This window comes from Cyprinus carpio, chromosome A3, assembly GCF_018340385.1.
Source record: "Cyprinus carpio isolate SPL01 chromosome A3, ASM1834038v1, whole genome shotgun sequence".
NCBI classification, from domain to species: Eukaryota; Metazoa; Chordata; class Actinopteri; order Cypriniformes; family Cyprinidae; genus Cyprinus; species Cyprinus carpio.
The window spans coordinates 21,116,699-21,129,383 of record NC_056574.1 but is presented as its reverse complement, the minus strand read 5'-3'; the positions used below and the strand labels follow the sequence as shown (position 1 = coordinate 21,129,383).

General features: G+C 35.6%; 1 protein-coding gene across 1 annotated transcript in view; it reads right to left on the bottom strand.

Annotated features, from left to right (window-relative positions):
• Positions 1-865: 865 nt before the first annotated feature.
• The window catches only part of LOC109048039 (septin-9-like), a 71,826-nt gene continuing 60,006 nt past the window's right edge, over positions 866-12,685 (bottom strand). Inside the window, exons 6-13 of the mRNA XM_042732942.1 lie at positions 12,279-12,422; positions 11,981-12,062; positions 11,481-11,618; positions 6,845-6,962; positions 4,503-4,598; positions 4,322-4,418; positions 3,256-3,307; positions 866-2,290 (exon numbers count right to left, since the gene is read on the bottom strand). Coding sequence (XP_042588876.1) covers positions 2,158-2,290; positions 3,256-3,307; positions 4,322-4,418; positions 4,503-4,598; positions 6,845-6,962; positions 11,481-11,618; positions 11,981-12,062; positions 12,279-12,422 — 860 coding nt within the window. The 3' untranslated portion in view covers positions 866-2,157. The remainder of the gene's footprint in view (positions 2,291-3,255; positions 3,308-4,321; positions 4,419-4,502; positions 4,599-6,844; positions 6,963-11,480; positions 11,619-11,980; positions 12,063-12,278; positions 12,423-12,685) is intronic.

Sequence of the window (12,685 nt, the reverse complement as noted above, 5' to 3'; positions counted from 1 at the left end):
CAGGGCACCATCTGTTTCTTTAAAAGGTGAGAAAATGGGGCACCATTTTAAGAGTGATGAAAACGCATCTCCATTTTGAGATGCATGGCGAGGGATTATAAAATATTTGCTAATAAATCCTGGGTGCTTGTGTTTAGGATCAACTCCATGCATCTTAAAATGCACATAACATTACATTTCAGGATAGTAAAAAACTTTGTAACTGTGATAGTAATGGGTTATTCAAGAGGGATTGTTCTCTACTGTAAGAAACCTCATTCAGGTGAGCTGTTAAAGAAATAGCTCACCCAAAAATGAAAATATGCTGAAAATGTTAAAGGCTTCCAATACATGTGAAGTTAAAAGAGTCAGATTTAAGCTCATCTCTATGCTAAGGAGCAAAATGATCTAGAGGAAATTACAGCATGTTACACCAAAATAGATATAAAAAATAAATAAAATATTCTAGAATGTATGAAATATCTTAAATGTCATCATCATGGTAGTTAAAGAGCCATATAATCATTACTGATAACAGATTCAAATAAAATGTACTAAAAGACAAATTGCTCTCTCTGAAGTAATGTACACTAATCTTGTTAATAAAACTAATTACTTGGGAAATGCATTAAAAATAAGCAATTCTCACATACTTCTAGAAGAGCAAATGTCAAATGATTGTCAAAATGATATGGCTTTAATAAAAGTTAAATTCATTTAACCTAATTTACAATTTAGTTTAGCACCTCGATGGAAAATGTTGCACAAAAAACAATCATAAATCATGGAGTGGAAAACAGGAGTCATCATTAATTGTTTCTCACTGGCACAAAATGTGTGCAATTACATCAATACATATTTAAGAGTCAAACAAAAAGAGTCAAAATAATTATTTACCATTTAAATCTTTATTTCTTTAAAATAACAGGATATCAAAGTTATTTGTGTTACTCTGAATACCAATACAAAAATTTTATCACTATGAATATACAGCACAGGACAAAACAAAGATATTTTCCCAATGATGAGCATTTATAAAGGGGTTTGCAGACAAGAATAAAGCCTGAGGAATTTCACCGTTCTTAAAAGTGGCTCCTCTTCAGACAAGGCGGGCAGCTTTAAGGCACACAGACATCTTGGCACTTTGAGTTTCCTCTCCTGTCGGCTCTTTCCTCCGGGCTAAGACAAAACGAGACACCTAAACTGACAAAAGATGGTGCAGATTTCCACATGAGGCATGGAAGAGAACGAGGCAGTCTGGAAGGTTTAAGATAAACGGCACTGAATACTGCCTGATAAAAAAATAAAAATAATTCATTCATTAAAAGCCTATTGAACACACTGCAATTCTCCGAGTTCAGGTGACATTCTGCAATAAATAAGATCGTTTGTTTAAAGCATGTAACGATCCCATTTAATCAACATAAATACTACTCAGTTTGGAAAACCTTTCCAACACAAATCCCAAAGCTGTAATCCCAATCATTACTGTTTTAATATGGTAGCGGGGGTCCAATGAGACTGTTTTCCTGTAATTATTTGCACAGATGTGATAAAACAAATAGCAGTGGCACAACAGGTTCTCCACAATGCCGTAGGCAACTAGTGAAAGAAATCAGATTACCTGTAGTTTTATAATGCGGAATGGAAATTTTAATGTGCTGCCACATCAGCTCTGGTTTCAATAGATGGCTTAGCCTTGTCTCTTATCTGTCTTGCTCAAAATTAATCATAAATATTAAGAGAGCATTCAACAAATCACATAAAAAGGAGAATTCTGAGCATTATTTTGTAAAATAATCATTCCAATATCAAAAGGAGGAGTTTTCCCACAGCCTGACCTATCAGAACCTGCCTCATAATCAACCTCTGCACACAGACACAGACCTGAAGCATCAGCAGAGTGAGTCAAACGCATGCAGTATATGGAGAAGCTCTAGTTGTATTTTTGACCCCTTCGCCCCTCCAGTGCCCGTGCAGTGGGCGTGAGGATTAAAGGGCAATGTGCTGGAGCTTCTGGGAGGTAAAGTCATTATGTGCTTCTCTAGATGGACCTCTTCACCCCAGTCCATGGCTGATGGAAGGGGGCAGGACAGAGCATAAGGTGAATGAAGGTTTGGGGATTGTAAAGGAGTGAAGAATGGGGGTAGAGCTGGAAGGGTCATTTGGATGGGGGAGTTAGATTTCACGGCAGGCCGGATGGTGCTCTCCGAGGCCGTTGGCCTGGGTGTTATTCTCGTTGAGCCGGCGGACACGGTACATCTCGTAGTGGATGCTGCTGGTGATGTCTTTAATGTTCTGCATGTGGGTTCTGCAGGACATGAGCCAAAAACACATTAGGACGACAAAAACAACCCAGCATGATGGCTAATGAATAATAATAATAATAATAATGATAGTTCACCCAAAAATGACAATTCTGACACCATTTACTGACCCTTAAAAAGGTCCAAAGCATTATTAACCTACTTTAGTCTGTGAAACACAAAATATATTTTTTAAATAAAAAGGCGTTTTTTTTTTTTTTTTGTCCATCCAATGACTCTTGACTTTGACTGACTTTCCTTGTATGGATAAAACAGGGAAACATGCAAATAGCAAATGATGACAGAATTAAATTTTTGGATAAACCATCCAAAATTTAGTGACATAGCTGTACACTTGTAAAAAAGAAATACACTTTAGCATTCTTTTAAAAAGAGTAGTTACAGAATTAATATACTTTCTAACAACATACTTCAGTGTGAACGGAATGTTATGTTTTCTGACACTTCAATCCATGTTAATTGCAATTAAATGCCAATTTATAATTACTTCTATTGTCTCTGAAATGTGGTTAAAGTGAACTGTCGAATATCCTGATAAGGATTCATGGTAAACTAATATATTCTTTAATATAATTTCTATCAAAACCTGTATTTAAATACATTTGTAATTACACATTTGTAATGAAGTTGCTATTTAGTACATCGAAAATATATTAACTTTAAAATGTCAAATAACACTACAGTTAAAATTATAAATCAAGTACATGTCTACTTATAAATCAAGTTAAAATCTGCTTTTAATAGTACAACAAATGTTACATATTACAAAGAGCACTTTTTTTAGAGTGTACTTCAGTGTTTTAAGAAACAGTCAGAAACTTGTACTCCTTGATTAAATTTAAATGGCCTTAATTAAAGCACATTTGACACAATTAAGCACACTTCTTTTCCACAAGGGTATACTTGTAATACTGTTTGTTAACTACAGACATAGAATTAATCCTCTGACCTTATGAGGAGGTCCCGCAGGTAGGCAAACTCACAGTGGGCAATATTCTCAACTATAGACACCAAAACACAGCAGACACAAGAGTTACAAACAGAAGGCAGAGAGCACTGATCAGATTTCTCTCTAGCCATTTGGAGCAACACAAAGCAATAAGCACTTGTTCACTAGGTGGAGCTGTTGCAGGTATACTCGGGGAGAGGTGGACAGAGATGAGACAGAATCACCCCAAACTCGAGTAATTCAATTTCAACTGAAGCCTTACAGAAAGATAACCCTGAGAGCCTGACAAATTCAGTGTGACAAATCCACAGCTGCCTGGATGTGAAGAAATGTTTATGAATTATAGATTATGTCAAACTCCATGAAATAGAACGGGAAAGCCACCATGGAATAGACATCCAGTGCAGGAAATTAAAGGTTTTCAAAGCAAGACTTTAATAAGAGGAGTCAAGCTCTTCAGAAAGATCACAGGATAATTACAGAGTCATTTGACTCAAAACATCTCACCAAAAATGAAAGTTTTTTACTAAGTACATCAACCACCCAGATACTTACTATTCAAAAAATAGTTTTACTATTAACAATAGTCAAACTATACTAGTCTATAATGATAAAACTTTAGTCTGTATAAATCATATAATATAAAATAACACAGAATTTTACAATTATAATATATGCTAGAATCTAAAATTCAATATTAATGATACAAAAGATTTCTATTCCAAATAAATGCTGTTTTTTCATCTTTCTATTCATCAAAGAATCCTTAAGTAATAAGTTCTATTATTATACGTAATTAAATTACTTGGGGGGGGGGGGGGGGAGTGGTGAAGTCCCCATCAATGGTGATAAAGGCATTTAACTGTCCAGCAGTGCGCTGACTCACAGGAAAAAAGACGCACTCATAATGGTCTTCTGAGTGAGTCTTCATTTACAGAGGATAAAGCTTTCTGATGTTTGACTCACAGCCGTGTGTCTGCGGTTAATGAGCTCCCTTGATGTACTTTTGGAATGTAGCTGTCTGCATAGTCTGCTAATCACTTTCCCTCTCTTCTCTAAAGAATACCTTCAATGGTTCCCCATTTTGTTTTCCTTCCCAATAGTCTTCTCCCATTGACCTGATACTCCTGGTCACTTCCTACTACAGCAAAAGGAATCATTTCCTAAATGACAGAGGAAAGAAACAGAGAATATCACCACGCTCTTACATGAACTATGGATATTTTCTAAATGTACTGCAAACTCACTCTTATTTTCTCATTGATCATTCTGTCCTCTGCATCCTCATCAAACTCTTTCTGTGGATAGACGTCAATCCCATTGGCTCGAAGCTCTTCCCTGATCTATACAAGATGACAAAGTACTGTATATATAAAATGCATAAACAATTAAAAAATCATGTCATCTTCAGAAACACTTCATTTATAATTATCATGATAATACATATTGAAAGTCAAAAGAAACTAATTTCTTTTCAACGCATACATTCTGTGCAAGACTGGAAGTGACATCACAGGGTGAGCAAACTTTGATACTCTAATTTTTCCTTGAAGTTAAACTAAGTTTGGCTTTAGAAAACAAATGCTTTTGGAATCTGTCAGGAGCTTTTTCCAAAACAGAAAGATCTGTGTCTGTGCGCTCCAAACAGCATGTGTTCCTCCTGTAAGAGGCATGCCAGCACAAGCACAAGAAGCTGTTGAGGTTGGTGAGTACTTCTTTACTGCTTTGTGAAACGCAACTAACAATCCCAGAACAGATGTTGCTTACCTACACTTCATCATACCATGTGTCATCTCAGACTCAATCCAGTGCTCTAGAACTGCATAAACGAACTAGTCCACTGCAGATTTGTTTCAGAATAATCAAAAGCAACAAGAAAATGTAAGACTTCCAAGACAATCCTTGTTTTTTGCCATGCATATTGTCTTAAGTAATCCATCAACACATTATTAATAAAACTGCATTTGTATTTTGACAGGGCAGCAGTGTTTCTGTAGAAACTGTAGAGACACCATCTGCAGTCTTGGAAATGAAGAAAAAGACAGCATGTACTAGTTCTTCCACACATCAATGCATTGGTTTGTGGTATTCACATTATTCCACCGGGGGCTAGCCGCACAAAGATCCACATTGTATTTTGTCTGATTCTATCTCATACAACATGCCGGACATAAAAATAAGTTTCCACGATAAATGAAAGGAATAATCTTTTTTTAAATGTATGCGGCAAGTTTTTAGAAATACACACAGAAATGGGGTTTTGAAAAACATTAATGTGATTTCAAAGAAAATTTAAGTTTAATCACTAATTGCAGGTAATGTGCAATGTACCAATAACATATTTTCCGTACATTTTGAATACATGTGAGTGTACACATCCTAATCTCATTATTTTCAACAAAGTATTAATAAAATTATTTTCCTATATTCAATAAACAAATATCATAACATAAAATCTCATATTAAGTTGGTATTGCTGCCACACCACATGACATTTTAAAACCTGAACTAGCCTTATCTTGTCATAAAAATGTCAAGTCATCTGTTATTTAAAGATACTTTACACCACTTCAGTTTGATATGAAAGTGTTTTTCAAATATTAATACGCAGTGAAATGGTTCTATTGAATATTCTACAGTATCTACAGTATTTTATTTAAATAAAAAATAAGTATAGCAGCACATTAACTTTAACTCTCAGGGTTTCTGCAGGATTTTTAAGCTCAAATTTAAGACTTTAAGACCTTTAAGACTTGCACAAATAAAATTAATACCATATGAACAGGGTAGGGAGATGTCTATAGTAACAAATTAAACTGTAAAAAGCATGATTTACAGTTCACATACAAGTTTTCACAAAAACAAAAAGTTTTATAAAATTTCACATTTCAGCCTTTAAACTATTTTGAATAAAATGGATGAGTCAAAAGTATTAATTATTATATTCATTTAAACAATCATTATCAATTACTTATTATATTAATTAAATTAACCCAATACTGTGTTCCTGAAATACCAGAGGCTGCAGTTTCAGGACACATTTCTACTAGGACCCCCGCCCCCACCCCTTTTTTTGTGACAGCGCCATCTAGCCAACTCTAGTCCAACATAGGAGACCTGATTCAAACATCAAACAATTTAAAACCTAAAGATCCTACATAGATCCTATATTACAAATATATATATATATATATATATATATATATATATATATATATATATATATATATATATATATATATATATAGATCGAGAGAGAGAGAGAGAGAGAGAGAGAGAGAAAGAAAGAAAGAGGGGGGGGATCTATGTAGGATTTTTAGGCTTTAAATATATTGAAATAAATAAGGTTAAGTATTTCAAGAGGGTTACCAATGGGTATGTTAAGGAGTTGCTGGTTAGGACAAATAATTAAGTGTATACAATTAAATAACTACATAATTTCTTAAAAATAATGATATACAGAACTTAATAGTAAGTGCTATAGAACAGTATGAGCTGATAATATATACATACAAAAAAAAATTACCCTGAACTCTGTAAAGAAGAAAGCAGTAACAGCCATTCATTTGTAAGTCGAACTTTAGCTCACCTTCTTTTTGAAGAAGTCCCTCTCCTCCAGAGTCAGGGTGTCAGCCTTAGCGATGACAGGAACAATGTTCACCACCTTACTAAGACGTCTCATGAACTCCACATCCAAAGGCCTAAGACTGAGGAAATGACAAAGGAGAAATAGATGTGATGGACTGCACTTTTTAAAAGCACTATAATTAGGGATGTAACGATTCACTCAACTTACGATTCGATTCACGATTTTAATTTCATGATTCTATTCGAATTTATTTCTTTTTTACAAAATGAGATTTAAGACAAATTCTAAATTAAAATGTGTCCTTTTATTATTGCTTCGACAGAATGCTGCACTTTTTTGTGTAATTGAAATATAACACTATAATAATATACTAATATAGCACTTGCATATTATTGCTCTTTTGTTGGTTTTGATTGCTTCTATTGTCCTCATTTGTAAGTCGCTTTGGATAAAAGCATCTGCTAAATGACAAAATTTAAATAGAATGTAAATGTAAAAAAAAAACTAAATTGAAATTATAAAACAAGCCCCAATTCAAATAAATAACACAAAATAAATATCTTCATATAAACAAAATAAGTCTTTGTCTGTGCTCTTTCCATTTAAAATTAAAGGCAACCACTGCATTTTAATCATGATCCAAACAAATATGCTGCATACATGCAACTTGAGCAGTTTTTAATCTAAATTAGATTGTATAATTTCGAAATTTGAAGCAAAAACAGAACATGAAACAGCGGACGAGCTGAATGAGACACAGATTCACTCTCTGCCAGCAGGTGGCACTTAAAGCGTTTCCTTTGTTTCCGCTGTAAACAAAGCAGTGCTGCAATTATGAACTTTAATATGCATTATATAGAGGGAAGATGAAAAGAAAAAATGCCATCTAAACTCTTCTAAAGACAGTAAGTTCTCCTCAGACATGCATTCATATAAACTCCTACACCTTAATTAATTGTGATTTGTTTAGCATCTCGACTGATTTGAATCATCACATATTTGAATCGTTTTTTAACCGGCTCGCGGTTAAGCATTACATCCCTAACTATAATGAAACCTATAGTAAGTTACTTCTAACAGAACTACACATTAACCACCAGAGGGCGAGAACCACCCAAAATAAGCACCACCTGAGATGTGACACAAACTCTACAGATGTTTGGCCATGGAAAGATTATTTGAACGCAATACGCAAAACAAAGGTGTAAGGAGTGTTTGAAAGTGAACTGAAAAAAAAAAAAAAAAAACGTAAAAGGAAATGGCACAGATTCTTAGAACTGAACAAATCTCCTGCCAGTGTGACTGCAGCAGACCCAGACTGTAGTCTCTGTGGCTGACTGTTTGGCTCTAATTAGCCGAGCTGTTCAAAGCCAGATTGCAGCTGCTGAGCAGTGACATCTGCAGTGCTGGATGGACATGAAACAGTCAGTCATGTTTGGTATGTGTGTTCACGGTCCTTAAATCTTTTTCAAAATAGGTTGGATAGATGGGTGGATGATGTCTCAAACTGACCAGAACTGACAGTAAAGGCATTTATAATGTTACAAAATATTTCTATTTCAAATAAATTTTTTTGTTCTAGTTCATCAAAATAATCCTGAAAAATGTAGCAACCTTCCACACAAATATTAAGCAGAACAACGGTTTTTAAGACTCATAATTACAAGAAATGTTTATTGACCAGCAAATCAGCGTATCAGAATGATTTCTGAGGGATCATGTGACACTGAAGACTGGAGTAATGATGCTTTGCGTCAATAAGGAATAAATTTAATTTTCAAAAATATATTCTAATAGAAAACACAATATTACTAATGCTTGTATTTTTCATCTAAATACAGCCCTAGTGAGGATTAGAGACCTCTTAAAAACACTTTTCAGTGGCAGTGTGTATATATATATATATATATATATAATACTCATTTTTTATATTATTTATTATGATTTTTTTTATTTTTTTGATAATTATGAATAAGGTTGTACTTTGTATTTTAAATTTTTTAAAAGAATTTTGCTGTTAAATTTGTTGCCAGAGTAGATCAATATTTTGGCATAAACTCTATTCAGGTGGTTTGCTTTGCACTTCTTAGTCCAGAAGTCTCTTTATATTTACTCTGCGCTATCACATGTTAGACAGACAGAAAGCATCTCTGCTAATATGGGTCGTGCCTCTGTCAGGATAACAGAGCATGTGTACATGTGCATACACACATTTTATTCTAAAGACCACTAAAAACTATCCTGCAGTACATGAAGAAGAATGCAGAATGCCTGGAGACTCAAGCTGGCCAAAAACAGCCATAAAAACACAAGCATACACAATGATTATTCATCAGAGTGAAACAACAGAACAGACCACCCACTTAATCTGGCACAAAATATATTATTAGATGTAACAAGGAAATGTGCTAATGGTAAACAGTGAATACAAATCCATGACGTAAACTGTAGCTGCTCAGGAGGGCAAAGCATATTTCAATCTATAAAATGTTTTAAAACCCTGAAGAACCACATACTGAAATGAAGTTGGAAAAATGCTCGCTAATGTTTCTGTAAGAGTCACATTGTTAAAAGCCTGCCCTTCCAGCCAAAGGTCAAGCAGAAATGTGTTATACAAGGTCTTGTTAAAATAAGTGTGGTGACTCTACTCAACACCAATTTTACAAGCAGGTCAGGTTTTAGAGCTAAAATTATTAAACCAAAAGATGCCTTGGCAATTCCTGTTTCTAAAAAAGGTCATGAGAACACAAGTATTAGGGTGTATTTGTATTTGGTCACAGTGTGTTCAAGTGTAAACTGAATGTGCAAAAATCACATATCAAGACACAGCTTGACTTGATTTACTCTACACTGAACATCACTTCATTCTGCAGAAGGAACAGTACTGCCCTCTGGAGGCCCTTACATTCCTAACCATCCTTTCCCACTGACTTTTCCCCCTTTATTGTACATAATCATTAGGCAGGCAATGTACAACACTTTTTCATGCAAACAGAGCTGATATCAGTTACTAGACATGAGGTATATGCAGCACAAGGCCTATAGAGTGATCCTAGTACACAGTTTGAGTATTCAAAGTGTCTTATGTTCACATGGATGTTTAGGTAAATGAGGATCTGTTTCAAGTCATTTCTGAAGTACACAGATGTACAGGTGCATCTCAGTAAATTAGAATGTAGTGGAAAAGTTCATTTATTTCAGTAATTCAACTCAAATTGTGAAACTTGTGTATTAAATAAATTCAATGCACACATACTGAAGTAGTTTAAGTCTTTGGTTCTTTTAATTGTGATGATTTTGGCTCACATTTAACAAAACCCAACCAATCCACTATCTCAACAAATTAGAATACTTCATAAAACTAATAAAAAAAAAAACATTTTCACTGAATTGTTGGCCTTCTAAAAAGTATGTTAATTTACTGTACATGTACTCAATACTTGGTAGGGGCTCCTTTTGCTTTAATTACTGCCTCATTTCGGGGTGGCATGGAGTTGATCAGTTTGTGGCACTGCTGAGGTGGTATGGAAGCCCAGGTTTCTTTGACAGTGGCCTTCAGCTCATCTGCATTTTTGGTCTCTTGTTTCTCATTTTCCTCTTCACAATACCTCAAAGATTCTCTTTGGGGTTCAGGTCTGGTGAGTTTGCTTGCCAGTCAAGCACACCAACACCATGGTCATTTAACCAACTTTTGCTGCTTTTGGAAGTGTGGGCAGGTACCCAGTCCTGCTGGAAAATGAAATCAGCATCTTCCTTCTGCTGGTCAGCAGAAGGAAGCATGTAGTGCTCCAAAATTTCTTGGTAAACGGGTGCAGTGACTTTGGTTTTCAAAAAACACAATGGACCAACACCAGCAGATGACATTGCACCCCAAATCATCACAGACTGTGGAAACTTAACACTGGACTTCAAGCAACCCTTCCTCCAGACTCTAGGACCTTGGTTTCCAAATGAAATACAAAACTTGCTCTCATCTGAAAAGAGGACTTTGGACCACTGGGCAACAGTCTAGTTCTTCTTCTCCTTAGCCCAGGCAAGATTCCGCTGACGTTGTCAGTGGTTCAGGAGTGGCTTAACAAGAGGAATACGACAACTGTAGCTTGAATGATTTTGCTTGACAATCCTCATAAGGCTGCGGTTTTCTCGGTTGGTTGTGCATCTTTTTCTTCCACACTTTTTCCTTCCACTCAACTTCCTGTTAACATGCTTGGATACAGCACTCTGTGAACAGCCAGCCTCTTTGCCAATGAATGTTTGTGGCTTATCCTCCTTGTGAAGGGTGTCAATGATTGTCTTTTGGACAACTGTCAGATCAGCAGTCTTCTCCATGATTGTGTAGCCTAGTGAACCAAACTGAGAGACCATTTTGAAGGCTCAGGAAACATTTGAAGGTGTTTTGAGTTGATTAGCTGATTGGCATGTCACCATATTCTAATTTGTTGAGATGTGAATTGGTGGGTTTTTGTTAAATGTGAGCCAAAATCATCACAATCAAAAGAACCAAAGACTTAAACTACTTCAGTCTGTGTGCACTGAATTTATTTAATACACGAGTTTCACAATTCGAGTTGAATTACTTAAATGAACTTTTCCACGACATTCTAATTTATTGAGATGCACCTGTATGTTTACTAACCAGTGTCCTGTGGGTGGTATGAAGTATATGCAGCAGTGCACTCTTGAGTCTGGGATCCTCTTCTTCCTGTCAATATTGATCTCTTCCTGCAAGTACTGCTCATACTGGTCATTGATGAACTTCATTATGGGCTGCCAACTGTTGAAAGGAGATGAATGAGAAATTAATGTAATGACACTTCTCCCTCAAAATGTCTCTAGACTAAGAGTGATTGGCACTACATTGATCTCTCTGGATTTTCCAGTCGGATATTCTTAGAAGATGAAGCGTTGATCAGCATCACTTTGATAGTTGGGAATGTTGGCATGTGTTTTTTTTTTGTCGAGTTTGATTGATGTTCTCCAAGCATGGCTTCACAGACGGGTGCAGAGCATGCCCAGAACAAAACTAAACAGCCAACACTAACAGAACTGCTTTAGACTGTCATTTATATTTCACAAAAGAGGACCTGACTGAATGCAGTACATTTCAGACCATAATAAAACTGGAGGCTATTTTACCAGTTCTCGTTGTTGATCTGGTCACCAAACCCTGGTGTGTCTATGACCGTCAGCTTCATTCGAACTCCTTTCTCCTCGATATCTGTGTACAAAATGGACGACAAAATTAAATCATACAACTAACGCACTCAATAAAGCATGTCCACTGAAGCTTGATGAAATTAAGATTTTATTGAATTCTAGTGGCTGGTAACACTCTTTGAACTCAATATCATTATAGGTGAATGGCCATCCATAAATGAACGAATGGCACATTAATTAAAAATGACAAAAAATAGATCCAGCTATGCAGCTTTACCATGACTGATGGACTTGATCTCGATGGTTTTGGGGATCTTTTCCTCAGCCGTGCCCGGGAAAGACTTACGGCTCACCTTAGACTTGAAGAGCGTGTTCATCAGTGTGGACTTCCCCAAACCACTCTGACCTGTACACATGTACAACAATCATATCAACATAAAGCTGGAATAACCTACATTAATTTTGCCCAGATGTTTTGCCATGATTTGCAATCTAGATGAGTCAACAGTAGTTGCCTGAAGTCAGAGCCAGTCTGCAGATTTTGGTCAGTCAGTATCGACAGACTTCACAGAAATTACATTGTGTATGATGGGCACAGACTCTGTTTTTTTTTTTTAAACTTCAGAACTGATTTGATCCAATTGGAAGAAAAGAAAAATGTTTGGTATTTTAAGCCAATTTTAT